The sequence below is a fragment of the Orbicella faveolata genome, unplaced genomic scaffold (assembly GCF_042242905.1).
Source record: "Orbicella faveolata isolate gen_17 unplaced genomic scaffold, um_ofav_v1 contig_13, whole genome shotgun sequence".
Taxonomy (NCBI): Eukaryota; Metazoa; Cnidaria; class Anthozoa; order Scleractinia; family Merulinidae; genus Orbicella; species Orbicella faveolata.
The window spans coordinates 25087871-25105068 of NW_028301540.1; the positions used below are offsets into that span (position 1 = coordinate 25087871).

The 17198-nt window shown below is 40.8% G+C and overlaps 2 protein-coding genes across 3 annotated transcripts; one reads left to right on the forward strand and one right to left on the reverse strand.

The window, feature by feature from the left end:
• Positions 1 to 3364: 3364 nt before the first annotated feature.
• On the forward strand, positions 3365 to 8938 carry LOC110058613 (uncharacterized). 2 transcript variants are annotated; one of them, XM_089285137.1, is made up of 4 exons: positions 3365 to 3835; positions 4450 to 5121; positions 5489 to 6040; positions 7707 to 8938. In XM_089285137.1, the coding sequence occupies exons 1-4, from the start codon at positions 3637 to 3639 to the stop codon at positions 8327 to 8329; spliced, it is 2046 nt and encodes a 681-aa protein (XP_089141263.1). In that variant the 5' UTR covers positions 3365 to 3636; the 3' UTR covers positions 8330 to 8938. The 2 variants fall into 2 exon arrangements, with proteins under 2 accessions (XP_089141263.1, XP_089141264.1); XM_089285138.1 differs by having other exon boundaries at positions 4453 to 5121.
• Positions 8939 to 9561: 623 nt separating this feature from the next.
• On the reverse strand, positions 9562 to 17139 carry LOC149115765 (ATP-dependent RNA helicase DDX42-like). The gene is made up of 11 exons (XM_089285158.1): positions 17002 to 17139; positions 16393 to 16490; positions 16190 to 16283; positions 15495 to 15575; positions 14752 to 14853; positions 13421 to 13522; positions 12577 to 12650; positions 12100 to 12150; positions 11900 to 12009; positions 11005 to 11194; positions 9562 to 10589 (listed from the first exon to the last, which is right to left on the reverse strand). The coding sequence occupies exons 1-11, from the start codon at positions 17072 to 17074 to the stop codon at positions 10434 to 10436; spliced, it is 1131 nt and encodes a 376-aa protein (XP_089141284.1). The 5' UTR covers positions 17075 to 17139; the 3' UTR covers positions 9562 to 10433.
• Between the last annotated feature and the right edge of the window lie 59 nt (positions 17140 to 17198).

The following is a 17198-nucleotide window of genomic DNA, read 5'->3' on the forward strand; positions in this document are numbered from 1 at the left end:
TGCTACGTTTCGTTACGTTTTACGCTTCAGGGTGAACTGCCATCGCCTGTCCACAAAGCAAGGTGAATTATTAGGAAGAGTCTTAGCATGAAGCCAATAGGGTACACTGATATCGCTTATGCCCTTGATAAGAAGCCTGTGCTGTCCAGAGTTCTTTACATTAGGTACGTGGCCAAAACCTACAATCCAACATGTATGTATGGTTCAAACAGACGTCAAACCTTTTACTCCAGGATTTTCAAGGACAATTCAGCAATTTTTGCAAACTGAGTTCCCTCAGAATAACAAGTGAAATTTGTTCCGGCGGAGGGAAATAAAATACAGAATGTTCAAAATCTCATGGAATGTAAGGTTACTTGCACTGTTACAGTCATCATATTCAACTTTTTGAGACTAAAATATTTACTTAACTAAGACCGCCTATAAATAAAGTATTATTATTCACTTCTCCATGTTAACCTTGCTAGTTTATCCCGGCTGTAGTCTCAAGGCATACAAAGACCGCCGGTAAAAAATTCGAGGACTTTTGATGAGAAAACTTTTCCTTTTTTAATCTCGGCTAAAAATATCTTAAGGCTAGGGCCAAGCACAACCTTTTTCACGTACACTAAGTATTGAAAACATATGATGGTAGGATGACATCCCTCTATGATCTTCCACGCGCTAGTATTTTTCTTCTTACACTTAAACATCCTCTCTCCGCTCGTCTGTAGCCGAAGCAACCTAAGTGTGAATGCCCAGAAGCTTAACTGGCCGTTGAGAGAGGTTATTTTGGCAGCTGGGACGCGTTTAAGTGGCCGTTTCCGTTGTGGACAGGTGCCTGTTGTAGAGAGGTTAAAATAAGATCGGACCTATTGACTTTCTGCTGGGATCAAAACAAGTGGCTGTTGTAGAAAGATGGCCGTAAGTGGAGGTTCAACTGTATGCTATGCGTATAATCCCAATTAAATGTCAAACCCTAGATGATTTTCTCCTTTCCCCTCTCTCTACCCATTTGCGTTTGCGCTAATCTAATTTCCCGCGGTTTTTGTTTCTCCATGCGCTCGACCATCCAACGAGAAAGCACAGTTGACCTACACCTCTCTATATTAACCTCTATTGTGATTCGTTCTAATTGATCTGCGACATTAAACGAGCTCTGAACAAACACACTATGAAAATGTGTTTTTTGGGGGATGAGATCACCAAATAACGTTAAACTAAAGATCCAAAAGTTAATAAAGAATACCCAACCCAAAACACAAAAGCTAACCAACAACAGTTTCCGCAACACCAGGAAGAAAAGGGTTTGCACATTAGCTTCAATTCGTTTTGACACGTTGTTTAGCTTTTGTTGGTAATTACCTAACAGCAGAAATTTCATTTTTTTATGAATCGTGAAGGGAATGACCTTTAATTGAGGTGCATGTAACAGATAGTACGAGGGTCAAATTGTAAATGACAGACTTAATAGAAAACTCTCAAAAGGAAGCCGATGGTTTCGGTCTGAAAACTATCCAGTCAACGTAAATATCACACAACAAAGGTTAAAGTAAAAACATTTCCACCAAAAAAAAGCTATTTTCAATGAATCTCAAACGAATAACAATCGCTAAACTATTTTGTCAGTTGTTAGTAACTCAAACTCTAACTACAAATGTTAGCTGTAAGTTAAATTTTTGGCTATTTTTCAGTTGACAGGTGTTTCTTGCCATTTGTCAGTTGTCAGTTGACCCCATTCAGACCCTCTGTTTTGGTAACTCATGGCTGTTCATGTGTTCAAATTTACTCTGTTTAGTTGTTACGGTATCTCTAAACATTTCTAAGAAACTGACACAAGAGCAATGTTGTCGACAAATGATTTCAGTTTGGGACATCGCTCTTTAGTGGCCAGTCAGTGTCGGATATCTATACTGTATCTCTGCATTTATTTTTTGAAATTCTTCCGGTGGGAGGTATCCCGGCAAATGTAATGAAAATATAGCGGGCGGATTCCGCACAAGAAAGTCATGTCTCTTGCAACGCAAACTGCGTAAACGTATTTGTATGACCCCGGAATGCTAGTGTCGATAAGTTGCTGGCGGTTTTGTTAGCGCGGAAAGGGAAAAAGCGCGAGTAGGAAGTCTTAACAACATAAAGGAATGGTGCACTCTTTTATATGCAATATTTACAGTGGACGGCAATTTTATAAGTAATTGGGTGGCTCCAAACAATCTGGCTCCAATACAAAAATTTGGGGGCAATGGCGCTGGTTGCTTGGTTTTACTTTTACCGTGACGATCTGAAAACGAAGAACAAAACTTAGGAGACAAAGAAGTTTCTCCCTGTTTTACATAACCCCTCGGGTGAGCTCGTTTAAAGCTGAGTAACTCTAGAACAGGACTAAAGGTATGTTTTAATTGTATCATTTTTAATTGCGAATGGTCAACGCTTTGAATTGATTTAAATCTTACTCATACAATTTTTGCCCGTTCTATATACGTTTTCAAAAGTCTTGCAACCCAAGCAGTTATTTTGGATGAAGGATAATATTGCCTAGTTAAACCGTTAACTTCCTTGTGGCAATAGTAACGAAACATTATGGACACCAAATTTATGAAGGACATCTCTAACCATTTTAATTTTGCGTCCAGTACACATAACGCATCCCTTATTAAGTCTCCAACAATGACTTTGCTGATCCCTAAAAATATTCTAATTTCAAATTGTCGCCTACAATTAACAAGAAAAACGAACGTGATTCAACCATGCCTGTCGTAGGCAATGTTACTGACGTAATCAGTCTGGACATAGTACGGGGTGCCCTCTATTAACTATACTCTGGAGAGAGGCTTAATCGTGCGGTGTAAAGCGTTCTTTCAGTTCTTTTCTTGTCACAACCTGTGTTGACATGGAATCGAACTATTTACCACAGCTACCCTACTTCATGTAAGGTTTTTGTGTGTGTGTGTTAACAGGACCTCAACTAAGCATAGAAAACAATAGCAACCCTTCTGATACGCCAGAAGAAGATTTTAAAGCTTTCGTCTGAGAGTCGTGGTACTTTCTAACATCAACCATTGTAAAATCTTATTACTTTTTGTATTTACTCTTTCCTCTCTGTCCTCTCTTGTATTAAGTTCCTTTTCATCCTGAACTAAATGTAATTAGATCAAATAATTTGTGTCACTCGACATGTAGCTCGCCCTTTACGATTTCTTCTCAATGTATAATTGAAATAAACTGTTGTATTTCAAGATGAAGTGGAGAAATGAAAAAAGAAAAAAAAAACATAACTACAAATACAAACTTCACTCGTCACTTTCCACTGATGAAGTGTTAACACTTGAAACCCCATCTTTACAAACTCGCCAAGACGGTTAATTGAATGATGACAGGCAATCTAAGTGTCTTAAAAATTCATCTCTTTAGTAACTGGAATATATTGCGGTGGGTTAGGTTAAGGAGTAAGAGGGCTGTTTGTATGTTGCAGGCGGCTGAGATTATATTCCAATCATGTATACCTTGGGGACCTATCTTTGTTTCAGTCACATGACATCAGTAACAGCGGACCTTTAGGCAAATTACCCAAACTCGTGATCCCAGTATCACGTAACCAGCTGAAGCAGTTTGTATTCCACTAACGCTGTGGAATTACGGATTGATATCGCCGAGATCATGACTGTTCAAAAGCAAAGTATGCCTTCCTTTGTTTCCATTATTTCTGTTCTCTCCATTGTGTTTTACTGCGCCGGCTTTTTAAGGGTTGAGCTGGAACTACACGAGCAAAAGAAAAGAATAAACATTCTTGAAAGCGTTGTGGAGGCCAAGTCGCCGTCAAATGGCGCAGACAGGGTGATCATCAAGAATGCTCTTGGTAAGTTTTTCTGATACAAACTAGAGTTACAAGTTGTTACAATCAAGAAATACAATTATCAGAATCAAAGCTTGTTTAAATTGTGTACACTGTGTAGATTCTTTGAGTTGTAAACCAAATCACAAATAAACGTGTTCCTACATGTTTGTTTGTGCTGTGCAGACACAATGTCTGAACTGAAGGTTAGCAGGTCAAGTTTTCTTCAATCCACCTCAGGCAAGTTCACATGAAAATAATCATTTCTGATTCAAACAAATTAAATTTGTCCAGTTAAAATGGACAAAATGATAAGGAACAACTCCATTCGAACCTGGAAGCACCGATGGGGTCATTTTGGTCATTTTTTCATCAGGAAATGAGCAAAGGAAAAGTTGGCAGCTGATGCTTCAATTACTTTTTTTAGTCTCGATTGATTGAAGGAGACGTCAAGTATTTCCGTTTCAGTCATTTCGTGAAGCCAGTAATGAAAAATTAATGGTCGCCGGCGGCGATAATGGCAGCACGAACACTAAAAACTCGTTACCTTTAACGCAAAGTTAAGATCCTTATAAATGTTTTGGATATTGTAGTATTTCCATCCTTTCCATTCAAATAAGTTTTTTCTTTCTTCCCAGAAGATCAATCCTCTAAACTCCAAAGACACAGCCGCCAACTTGACTCATCTGAGAACTCGACAGAAGCTAAACACACAGCAGAAACGATGCTCAAAATCAACAAACTTTTATCAGAGGGGAGAGTGCATCTCTGTCAGTCAAAGGGTGTCACGTGCTCGTCTGGTCCTCCAGGGCCTCCTGGTCCACCTGGACCCAGAGGGCAAAAAGGGGCCCGGGGACGAAGAGGACAGAAAGGAAGGACTGGAAATAAGGGAGATCAAGGTATCATGGGGTCGCCAGGAAAGAGCGGCAAGCAAGGTATTATGGGACCTGTGAGACTACAGGGAGAGACTGGAAACAAAGGCGAGAAAGGAGACATGGGACCCGCTGGCATGCCGGGAACTAAAGGCGAACCCGGTGAATCGATATCATCTCCTGCTGTTGTTGTTACTCCTGTGACGTTGACAGTGAACGAAGGTGGAACAGCCTCGTTTCAGTGTTCAGCCAGCGGTAATCCTGAGCCTACGGTATCGTGGAGTAAACTGGACAATCAATCAAAAATAACTCAGTCAGCGGCTTTAGGTAGAAAGTTGGAGTTGCAGAAGTTGACCGGAAATGACTCAGGCGTGTATCAGTGTTCAGCAACAAACATCCTGGGGAATTCACAGGAAGTGGTGCGATTAGCAGTAAATGGTGAGTTGCTTGAAATATTAAATGCTAAAAAAAAAAATACTCAAAATAGTTATTTTAGGGCGGGTTTACAAGTTTAGAAGCAGCACCTTGTTTTTATGTTATCGAGAATGAACTTGCTATTTCTTCTTTGTGTAAACTTAAACCAATAGTTGACAATTTTCAAACAGCTCCAGAGTGAATGAAGGCTTTTATATGTGCACGGTATTCGAAAAAAGGTATTTTAAAAGTAAACAATAATTTGACGAGTGTCAGTTGCACTGGCAGTCCTACTACTATAGCTTGGAGCGTTTCTATTAGAAGCAACCGCTGATGGAACACCAATTCATAAAGTTTCAATACTTAAATAATAACGTTTACTTAATTTCAGTTCTTCCCCGTGTTTCTCTTCATCCGGGACCTTCTTACGTCACCGAAGGAAGTAATGTCACTCTACTAACCTGTCACGTGACTGGATACCCGACACCAGTGGTTACCTGGAGGAAGTCGTCTGGTCAGTTGCCCCAAGGGAGGGCGCACTATAACAACAGTGTCTTACAAATTTCCGATGTCCGTAAAAGTGACTCTGACACATACTTCTGTTCAGCAGTCAACCTTTTAGGAAATGTTGAAAGGAAAACTCAACTAGTTGTGGTTTCCCTTCCTGTGTTTACCGTTAAGCCACCTGGAAAGGTGTTTGCTGTTACTAGCGAAACTTTGACGTTAAACTGCAGCGCTACTGGTGATCCACGACCAGTCATCAGCTGGAAAAGACAAGGAGCAGAACTGCCCGTGGGGAGGAGTCACAGGACAAACCATGTACTTATCATAAGAGATTTGAGAGTAGGGGATGCTGGGAACTATATTTGTGTGGCTACAAGTGCAGGAGTGTTTGACACCGAGACTATAAGTGACGTTGAAGTTGTTAAGGGAAGAGGTACAGGTAAGATACATCGTATGGGTGGAATGATGAAATTATCACAATTATAAAGAGAGTTGATTCCCAGAAGTACATTCCTAGAAGTCCGATAGTACTTCTGTTCACCAAGAAAAACAAAACTAGTCAGCTAGCGCTACCTTTTCGTATTTAACTCGTAAATTGCAATAGCAAGTTACCTCAAAGTAACTTCTAAGTATACTTCAAGTGAGAGAGCCATTCATGGGCTGCCCTGGATTTGCTTCTCTTACAAACTGTCGATTTAGGTTGTTGCTAAAGGAACAAACAGCACGGGTGTGCCTGAATATCTCGAAACTGTCCCAGCAGTGTGAATTTCACTTCGAGTGAATGCACGAGGGAGTGCAAAGGCACTTACACGACTCCATTCATCTTTCAACCCGCGGAAAGCAGGTCTAATAATTATCTTTGAAAAACTCATTGAAGTTGGAGTTTTACATTTTCTATGTTGGTTTTTATTTTCTTGAAAGCCGGATGTCTGAAAGCAAGCGAGTAGTACGAGAATGATGGGCATGTTGAACGGCAAGTCTTGTGCTGTGTTCTGATATGCCGAAGAAAAACGCATTTGATTGACATTCAATTCGCTGAAATTGTTTTACTAGTGCAGAAGTGAGCTCGTAAGGATGGTTGAACTCGACTTGAAAGTGTACTTCGACTCTTATGAGATGCGTTGACATAACTACATAAGGAGCTACCTAAGTTGAATTTAGACCCGTTCACATCTAAAGTACTTAAGGTCCACTTACTCCACTAGTATATGGTATTTTCCCTTCTGTGTTACCATCCAGGTTGGAATATTTGAATTCATCGATCTACGAGCGCGCGTTGGATGAGATGGCAGATGGTCAACGAGGCGCGTAGCACCGAGTTGGCTATAATTATCTCGTATCCAACAAGTGCCAGTGCAATAATTGTTTTATTAAAAACGTCCCAAAATATGAGGTAGGGGGTATGACTTAGCTTGTACGTCCGAGGGTAGAGTGCATATCCCCTTTGACGTGTCTGGGACAGCTTGTCTGGTATGTAGTCCTGAGAAAAGATCTGTGAAAAAGTACTGTCAGAATCATTATTTTCAGTTAAAGAAGCTTTGGTTGTTCTTTATTGTAATTTTCCTGCTGTTTTTAAAGCATCAGTGTTTTTCACCATAGGAATGATTCGATATTACGCATAGGTTATAATCTATGAAACTATAACTTAGGAAAAATTAAAGCTGATGAAACTCGGACCAAAATTCCTTCCTGTCACCATCTGCCAAGATAACTGACTAGAAATTCTATAATTAACAAATAGAGAAGCCTAAGCCGTGTATTACACTGTGATAAAACACGACGGGCATTTGAGAACACTAGGGAAATGTAGAAAATACGAGTCGAAGGTGACTGTTTTTTACATTTCGCGAGTGTTCTCTAACGTCCAGAATGTTTTATTACAGTTTAATACACGGCCTAGGCTTCTTCATTTGCTTTATGATATAGAGGTAATGTGGCGAAAAGCAATAAAACACGTTTTTTCTATGTTTTTTACTCTCATAAAACATGGATTTTTGTCCATTCAGAGTGCGCGTAAGGTCCTATCTATATTATAAAACCTGATATACGCACGCTAAGCATGAACTAATTCTTTTTTAAAGCATACGTTTCTCCCTTTTTATCAGATTGTTCGGATCTGCTAAAATCAGGCCTTACTCAAAGTGGATTGTACTCTGTCAATCCAGACGGTAGAGGACACTTTACTGTCTACTGTGACATGCGCACTGACGGTGGAGGCTGGACCGTCTTTCAGAGAAGACAAGATGGCTCGGTAGACTTCTATCGGGGATGGAACGACTACAAAGCAGGATTTGGTCAGCTGACTGCGGAGTTCTGGTTAGGGAACGACAAGATCCACCGACTGACGACCTCTAGACCGAGCTCTCTACGAGTAGAGCTGGAGGACTGGAACGGAGTTGAAGTGCACGCCAAATATGGCAAGTTCAACATTGGTGATGAGCAGGCGCAGTATCGACTTGAAGTGGGCTCATATTCAGGTACAGCGGGAGATTCGTTAGCATGGCATAATAACATGGCGTTTAGTACAAAAGACAGAGATAATGACAGGTATGTTTTCAACTGCGCTGTACACTATACCGGCGCCTGGTGGTACAATGCTTGCCACCGCTCCAATCTAAACGGACAATACCTGGGAGATACACATGATGACCGAGGAGCCAGGTGGCGCCAATTCAGAGGTGATCTTTCACTCAAATTCACTGAAATGAAACTGAGGCCGTCATCGTAGAAATAATACCAGTAACAGGTTTAATCCTGTTAGTGACGTTAATGCTGACATCTGATCTTCGCTTACCACAGCTAACAGTAATTGATCGATCACAAACAATGATTCGTAGTTGTTTCATTAACTTAAATGTAATTCTAGAATTGGAATTTCTATCAAGATAAAAATAGTTTCCTTTACAATAACTGATTCTAAGCCAGAAACTGTAATTTTTACAGCAGTTGTTATAGAAAATGTTTTGCTAGTATTAGCCACGGTCGCTTATCACAGCATTCTCACGCCCTAATTTGTACTCTATATGTATATTTAATTCGCTTTTTCTGTAACTTCAAAATGATCTCAGGGAGATCGAAACGTCATTTTTTATCGCTAGTTTTAATTCTGAAATGTGTTAAAAAAAAACTACTTATAAGAATTTTAATAATTAGTCAATTTAATTATTAAGGAAACGGTCGGAGTTCTTGTAAATTTTCTTCCAAAAAAATGAGCCAGAAACCACGAGTTTGCAATAGTGACTTAAAAGTTTTTGAACCTTTTCTTGAAAAGAAGATGATTTTCTGGTATATATTACACGTTGTTAATAAATTTGCTAAGGTGATAGCTGGTGTTTAATCAGGCCTTTCTTTTCTCTTCCCGGCGGTGTGTGGCAAGGGCGCAAGGGGAGGGAGGGGGGAGGTGGACAGGGTGGTGACCGTGGGGAGGAAGTAAGACCGCTTCATCCCAGGTTATGTGATGGCAAGGAGGCGGCTGGAACAAAAAAACGGGAATAAAATTTAGAAGCCAAACTGTAGTTTCTTGTTATCAAAATAAAATGCAAGCCTCCTAAAATAAATTAATCTAGCCTAAAATTGTGACCTAAATGGAAAATGAAGATCAAAGGAAGGGAAAATATTACACATACTTAACGCCACATAAATTGAACTTGCGTACAGCAACTAGTCCCAAGCCTCTCGGTCCAGTATGTGTACTCGTAGTTGTCTTCGTCGTCCGCAAATCTTAAATTCATTATTAGTTTCTTTCTTCTTGCCGCAATCGAGAAAGCTGGCGACGTCTGGTTAATTTTTACGCTTCAGGGTGAACTGCAAACGCTTGTCAACAAACCAAGGTGAATTATTAGGAAGAGTCTTAGCATAAAGACAATAGGGTATAATGATATCGCTAATGCCCTCGATAAGAAGCCTGTGCTGTCCAGAGTTCTTTACATTAGCTACATGGCTAAAATCTACCGTCCAACATGTATATATGGTTCAAACACTTCAAACCTTTTACTCCAGGATTTTCAAGGACAATTCAGCAATTTTTACAGATTGAGTTCCCTCAAAATATCAAGCGAAATTTGTTTAGATTGAGGGAGATAAAATACAGAGTGCTAAAAATCCCATTGAGGGCGTGCAGGATTACTTGCACTGTTAGAGTCGTGGGAATTAACTTTTTGAGACTAAAATGTTTTCTTAACTTAGTTTGTATATAAATAAAGTATTGTTATTCCCTTATCCATGTTAGCCTTGCTAGTTTATCCCGGCTGTAGTCTCAGGGCATTTGAAGACTGTTGCTGGTAAAAATTCAAGGATTTTTCTTCATTTCAAGGGCTTTCAAAGGGTATGACAATTTTTCTTGGAGTTTTCAAAGCGGGTGCTAACCATGAGTATGTAATGGTCATCTTCTATCAAGCCGCTGGTTTTCGTAGTCCTAAATGTTCGCCCATACACCTCTGGCTCAGAGGTGAGGAGAAGAGTCCGGAAGCTCTTAATAATTCTATTGCTTTTTATTTTTATTTTTTTTGCGTTTTATTTTGTTGATGTACTCGTCCTTTTTGTCACTGCAAGCTTTAAAAGTCCTACAAACCAGGTAACTATATTGGTTGAGAACAAAATTCTGCCTAGTTCAGCTTTTCTCTACGATGCCAACAGTAGTAACATGCGAGTAACAAGTCAACTTCATTTTTTGCTCAAATAGAACCACGTCTAGGACAATACAAATGTTAAAACTTTCTCATTGTAACAATTGTTCTCCGAGGAGCAACGACGAAGATACAGCTATTCATGTCATAGGAAAAGCGATGGATTTTTAAAGTCTGTCTGCTCTGGATGTACCCCCGCGATTTTCACTAGACTGGATCCCAGCGTGATTTTTTGACGGGCGGTTTTGGTGGTTTGGGCGCTTTAGGCCTGTCGGGAGGTTTGGCAGTGCTGTGATGACTTCTGGCGTCCCACGTGTTGGAGGTGGAGGAGGCGGCGGCGCAGAAGCGAGACTTGTACTGCGCCTGGTGAAAGAGAGTATTACAAAACGTGACTGAAGCGTGACAGAAGCTGCCATAAACGTGACTTAGTTCATCTACGTGACGGTATGTCACGGTTTACTATAATCAATGTCATTTCAGAGTTAACAGTTTGCTAGAGGGGAAGGGCAAGAAATAAACTCGAAAGAAACAACGACGAAAAAAACGAAATGTAATTTAGACAAATTATGTGCGATGAACTTGAAAAAAATATAAATTTGGTTTGATCTTTTAAAGAGGCGTCGTCCGTGACGTATCAACCTTAAGCTAGCGTAATAGTAGCGTGACGGTATCGTGATCTTGTCTTTGTCATATTGAAGTAGCGTAACTTACCAACTTTTAAAGGACATCATGTAACGTTTCCTAACGCACTAAGAATGGAGGGATGGAAAATAAGTACCTGGAAGGCGGCTTTGAGAGCTGATGTTCCATCGTTCCTTGCTGTAGAACCGAACACTCCGCCTGACGCTGAGGAAGATGGCGGACGAAATGAAGACTTGGACGAAGACGATGACACGGAAGACCATTGCGGATAAGTTGAATCTGAGTGGGAATGCTGTGCTCCTCTGTCATCACCAACATGGTTTTCCTGTGGGAAAAAAAAAACAAGAAAATCCTTAACTTTTCTGTTCTCTAGAAACTCACTGGTAACTTTCTATTCGTAGTTGCGTGGCTTAGATCCAACTGAATTCTCAGTTGTCTCGAGGGAATATCGCCCAAAGCAGAGACGCCAAAGTGCTGAAAAAAACCCTACATCACTCCTTGTGAACATTTGTGCATATGGAATTTGAAAATTGTCCTTTCTTAAAGGAAAAACTTTTAACTTAAAGCAAATGAGGTGTTTGCAAAACGGTTTAAAGGACTGTAGTCAACCAAAACCAAAGCTGTGGCCACATCCGAGAACCAACGCAGTGAACCAATCAGAGCTCGTAACATAAACGTGCTAGTCGTGCTTAGCGCGGGAAAATGCGCACGGTCGAGTCGCAATTGGTTTCAGTTAAGCTCCTTATTGGCTGAAAATATATTAGCACCGTTCTGATTGGTTTCAGTTCACCCTGAGCACGCGAGATCTTTCAGGACACAGCCTGGTACAATACTTGAAAAATGTTGGCCCAGCAATGAAGCAATCTTATTGATTGATTTTATTGAGTTATTAACTCTCTAGCCCAGCTTAGTCGTGTAATAAAGTAAATCAACCGCCGATGAGGGTATAAATGATTAACCTTCTCATTGACCGCAACTTCATAACAAAACAAGTATCGTAATATCCATTTATCTAAAAAAAGCAATTTCCCGTCGATGCCTGCATTCCCAGGCCGGGTCTTTCACGCATGCGTGGTCTTCCCTCTCTTCCGCTGGCTTTTCCTTTGCCGTGACGGAAACGCGACTTCCGGAACCAGGCGTTCTGTGAATGAGAATGAGACAGTCACACAGACACAAAGCTTTAGAACTCTTGGAGTAAACATATCCAAAGATAGTGAAAAGGTCTTCATACCTTCATAGCCATGTCCATCAAAGCTTCAGGGACCGCTTGATTGGCACCTTCCTGAGGAGGAAAAAATGAAAACTAGCCCTCAAAAAAAGGAAAATCCTCGGACACACAATATAAGTTATACAACGCGCACGAACCGCGTGGAACTCTCTCGAACACACGTTTCGCGCGCGTTGCAAACACCTGCAGTTGACCTCCATACTCCGCTCCAACCTCCCACAATAAAATTGCAAATTGCGGTATTGGAAGATGCACGAGTTGTCTCAACACATCCCAAGAGCGAGTGTAACGAAAACTTCGATTTCTCAAGTAAGATTTTCTTCAAAGAATTAATTAAGTCCTCATATTAGCGTAACTGGGCTTGCAAAAACCTGCTTCTGGAGTCAAAGAACTTATATAGGGAGAGAGTGTTCTCTTGGTCGCCAATCAAATATCTTATTCCGTTACCCTTTAAACACCAAAGCAAACTTTACAACTCACCAAATTCCGCACCAGATCTCCTGAAAAGTTTTGGTCCGCAGACGTAAGGAGAGTATATGCCACACCCTTTTCGCCTGTACAAAGAAAACAAAAACATGGTCTCAAATCGCCCCGTTCATTATCAAACAAAACAAAACCGCAAGAAAAATTTTCTATAGAGGTTTTGCACGGCAGCCATGTTGCATGACAGGAACAATAGATTCCTTTTCCTATGGGACAAAAATGTTCTTTCTAATGCAAAACATTTTCATTGTTCCTACCATGCAACATGGCTGCCGTGCAAAACCTCTGTAACCCACTCCTCGTCATTATGTAATAAGTCGAATAATCTCTCGTATTGAGATTGGTTCTTATTTATGATCTATTGGAGGACAGACGTATACATGAGGTCATTGATAATTTTTGTTTCTTTACTGTATAAAAAAGATGGATTTCATGTTGCCATGCGTCCGTTCAGTAATGGATCACAGAACACGTCAAAATGTAGTAAGAACATTACTGACACACACGCCTAATGGCTCTTTATTTTTCTTACCACATTTTGACGTCATTCGCGATTACTTAGGGTGCGTTCCTTTGGGGTTATCTGGATCAGGATCAGTGATCCAAGATGGTGCATCAAAGGAAACGAACTCTGGTCACGGATTCATCGGTTCCTTTGATGCACTAAGATCCGAGTGATCTTGGATCACTGATCCTGATCAAGATCACCCCAAAGGAACGCACCCATTCCGAAGAGACACAAGGCAACATGTAATCTATTGGTTAAATAGTTATCGAGTACAGTCTAAAACGGTCTTGAAGAGCAGTAATATGAACGAAGGCGACTGCAATGAAAACTTACCTGCTCTTCCAGTTCGACCAATCCTGTGCGTGTGTGTGTGAATGTCCCGTGCGACGTCATAATTTACGACAGTCTTGATTGACGGGATGTCCAAGCCACGTGCTATGAAGGAATGATATTAACACGTGTACTCTTTTTAATTTAACTTCTTTTTGTTCTGTTAATTTCTAATTTCTATGTTGAATACAAATAAAGTTGTTGTTGTTGTTGTTACCTGAGAGCACAAACGCTCAACTTTCTGAAGAAAGATTTTGAATCGACGCTCAACGGTTATTATGTGTTTTGCTGAGTTCAGGGTTTGCCGAGCTCTTCTCCGATTGGTTTAAAAAAGAATCAATCATGATAAGCCAATCAGAGCTTACTTTTTAACCCAATCACGTGCGCAACGCAAGCCAACTATGACTTATGGCGTAAGCAGCTTTTCCCGCGCTTTTCTCCCCACGCTTTGCGACGGCTGTGTTCTTGCGCTGAGCTTTGACTGGTTCATTGCTTTAGACATCTATTTACCCTCGGTAAGTGATGATGGAGGGAACATTAAAACATTAGAAACAAATGTCACAAATTAACCATAACAAGCTTAACAATCCCTAACCGGCTGGAGGCGAAGCCGTTGGCTCGGCATTGGACGTCGGCACTAGTGTCCCGGGAAAGTTCCGCACCATTTCCCTCGTAACGTTTGCAACATTTCGGCACTTTTGGGCCAATTAATGGATAGGGTCCAGGGCCCCTTTTTTCGAAGATCCCGAAACGTTTTCGCAACCGGAAAGCAGTAGCAAAATCTCAAACCTTATGATTACAGAGCTGTTTTATTCACATAGCACTATCATTAATATCAACAGAGGTTCTCTTCATAGAAGAAGTTTCAGGCGTGTGCACCTCTTTGTTTTTCAGATACAGATTAACTAAAAATGGCTTTGCGGGCCTGAAAAATTTCCAGGGCTTTCAATGAGAAACGGCCCCTGGGCCGGGATGTTTAAAGCCCGATTAAGTTAACCCAGGAGTGGTGAGAATTCGGATTCAGTTTTGTAACTTTTCGGTGAGGTTTTCTGTTTACATTGTTTTTCATTTAGTCTTTAGTTTGAATAATCTCCAACTTCACAAAACATACGCTGTGAAAAACATTTTTACTCAAGGAAAATTAATACTTCGGTTAACTTCCAATCCCGGGTTAGCGTTAACCGGTTTTCGAACAACCAGGCCCTAGGGTGCATAGCGGTCAAATGGGACTTGAACACTGACCTCCGAATTTCAAATTAATCCGGCGCCTGAACCACTTGGCGCTGAAACCGTTTCTCTACTTACAAAAACACAAAGAATAGATTGTTTCTTACCAGCCACATCGGTGGCAACCAAAATAGAAATCTCTTGTTTCTTGAACGAGTTGATAACTTTATTTCTCTCGAACTGGTCCATGTCACCATGCAGCAAAACCACTAAAGACAGCAACATGTATCATTAGTAAGAAACATAACAGACTAGAGGAATTTAAAACGCCTTTACCCAGTCAGTTCTCGACTGTGAACAAAGTCATCGGTAACAATAGAGCGAGTATGTCAAGCAAGCTATCGATGACAAACCTCCAAAACGTTTCATGGTTACTGTCAACGCAACAGTGACACACATCGGCGTGTCGCGATCATCTTCGTTGGCAGCAGTCTCCCGTTAAATGAAAGAGCCTTGCATGAAAAGGATTTTCTCGCAAAAGCGGCGGCATATGAAGTAAACGCTAACGAGCACTACAAAAAGCAATAATTGTCGACTTGTTTTAGATATAGTCGTCGACAACACAGTCTAGGCTTGTTTGCAATCGACGCCCTAAAACAACTAAAGACAGATTTAACAAAGCAAAAGAAGTTTCCCGAAGAAATCCCGTTCTTCATTTCTAGAAAAGCATTTTCCTTGATCGGAGATCTGTTGACTCGTCGCCATGCAATCCTTGTGGAGGAACGATCGTGGAGCTGGCAAAAACAGCTTTTTCAAAAGAAGCTACCACGGGAAAATCAAGGGAGATATTATTTTGAAGCTACGCCAACACTCTGTAGACCAAAAGATATGCTAAGCGCACTGAACAAACCTTCAAAATCTTTGGTTTTAAGTTTTCCGGCGAGTTCTTCACTGTTGGCCTTTTTCGTTACGAAGATAAGTACACTGCCAGCTAAAGTAGGAAAAAGGGAAAGAAACTTAATTAGCATTAACTGAAAAGTTCTTTCCCCTAAAACTTAATTTCGAAAACACGCCAAAGCTTAAAGTAGCTAAAAGGTCAATCATACCAGAATCATACTGAAGAAAGTCCGGCCGAATTAGATTTAGAATTAGAATCAGACCACCCTGTTCAACTGTCTATCATTCAAGCGACGGAGAAACGAGAAAAAAGCTGATACGTTTATCAAGATAAACTTTAAGAACACCTCTCCAATAGTGTTTTCACATGACTTGGCAACAATATTGGTGCTCCAAAACAAAGAAACGGCAGTCAGTTAGTGTCCCAAACCAATTCTGATACATGTAGTTGACTCGGGCTGCGCCCTCGTCAACCATCACGCAATAGAAATCTCGAGCTCATAATGCAATGGTTTCATATATGACTGAGAAAAATACTTCATTCAAATATCACTCATAGTGTAATCCTTAATTGTACTCGCTTACATACAATTACCTGTACTTACAGGTTGATAAAAGAAAATAGCAAGGAATTATTAGAGTGTTGTTTTGAAAGTAACTAAATGCTTCACTTTTTTAGCGAAGGAAAAACCAGTTTTTTGACAGTACCTGATGTGAAAGAGACCAGATGTCTTGTCAGCCATGTCCATTTGTCAGTGACACTCGGCAAGATCTCCACAATCTGCGTCACGTCTTCATTTGCCTGAATTGTCAAACAGAAAACGTCAAACAGTTATGTCTATCACAGATTGTCAGACTGCTCGATTGCGAACGCCAAAACAAAGAACGCGCTTACCGTTCTTAGCGCTTACCTCGCCAAGTTCTCCCACGACCACTCGGATAGGATCCGTTAGGATATCCCGACAAAGCATTTCAACTTTCTTCTTGAACGTCGCACTGAAGAGCAATGCTTCGAACAAGATTATGACAAGAACGTTCATGACAGCTATACAACTGAATTTAGGCAGGTAAAGAAATAATTGCTAGGAATTAACCGCTGCTAGGTTAAGGTGGGTATGGAAGGCCAAGGCGTATTGGTTACCGCGACCGTATCTAGATGGAGCAGGTTCGGGTTTGGGTCTTCTGAAGACCCTTAACTTTCAGAGTGCCTATCTCAGCCTGTATTCGGAACCGGAACATTCAATGCCGGGGAGGGGCGGGAAGCGGGGGGGGGGGGGGGGGGGGTTTGAACAAAGAAGAATATTATTCAACCCGGGAGAAGTAGAAATACTCCTAGTACCTTCATGATACAGAAGCAAGGAATAAGTGCAATCAAGTGCTGAAAGAGCTACCCCGTATAAACAAAGTTGACTTTAATTTAATACCATGATGGGCCACTCGGTTCGAGTACAGGCTTTACCAAGGTCTCAAGGATTTTAAAACATGGGTGTGAAATTTAAAAATTATGTGGTAAAGCTTACTTTGTCTGTCAGGGCGAACATTGTTTGCAATCGATCTCACTTGTGGCTCTGCGGAACAAACGTTCAATAACATCACAAAGTTAGCTCATGGTTTTGTTGTATCACGACCTGTTCTTTATACATCCAGTAGACAAAAACCCTTTCACTTTCATAATCACGACTGCTGTACAATCAGCTAAATCTACTTTATCGCTTGC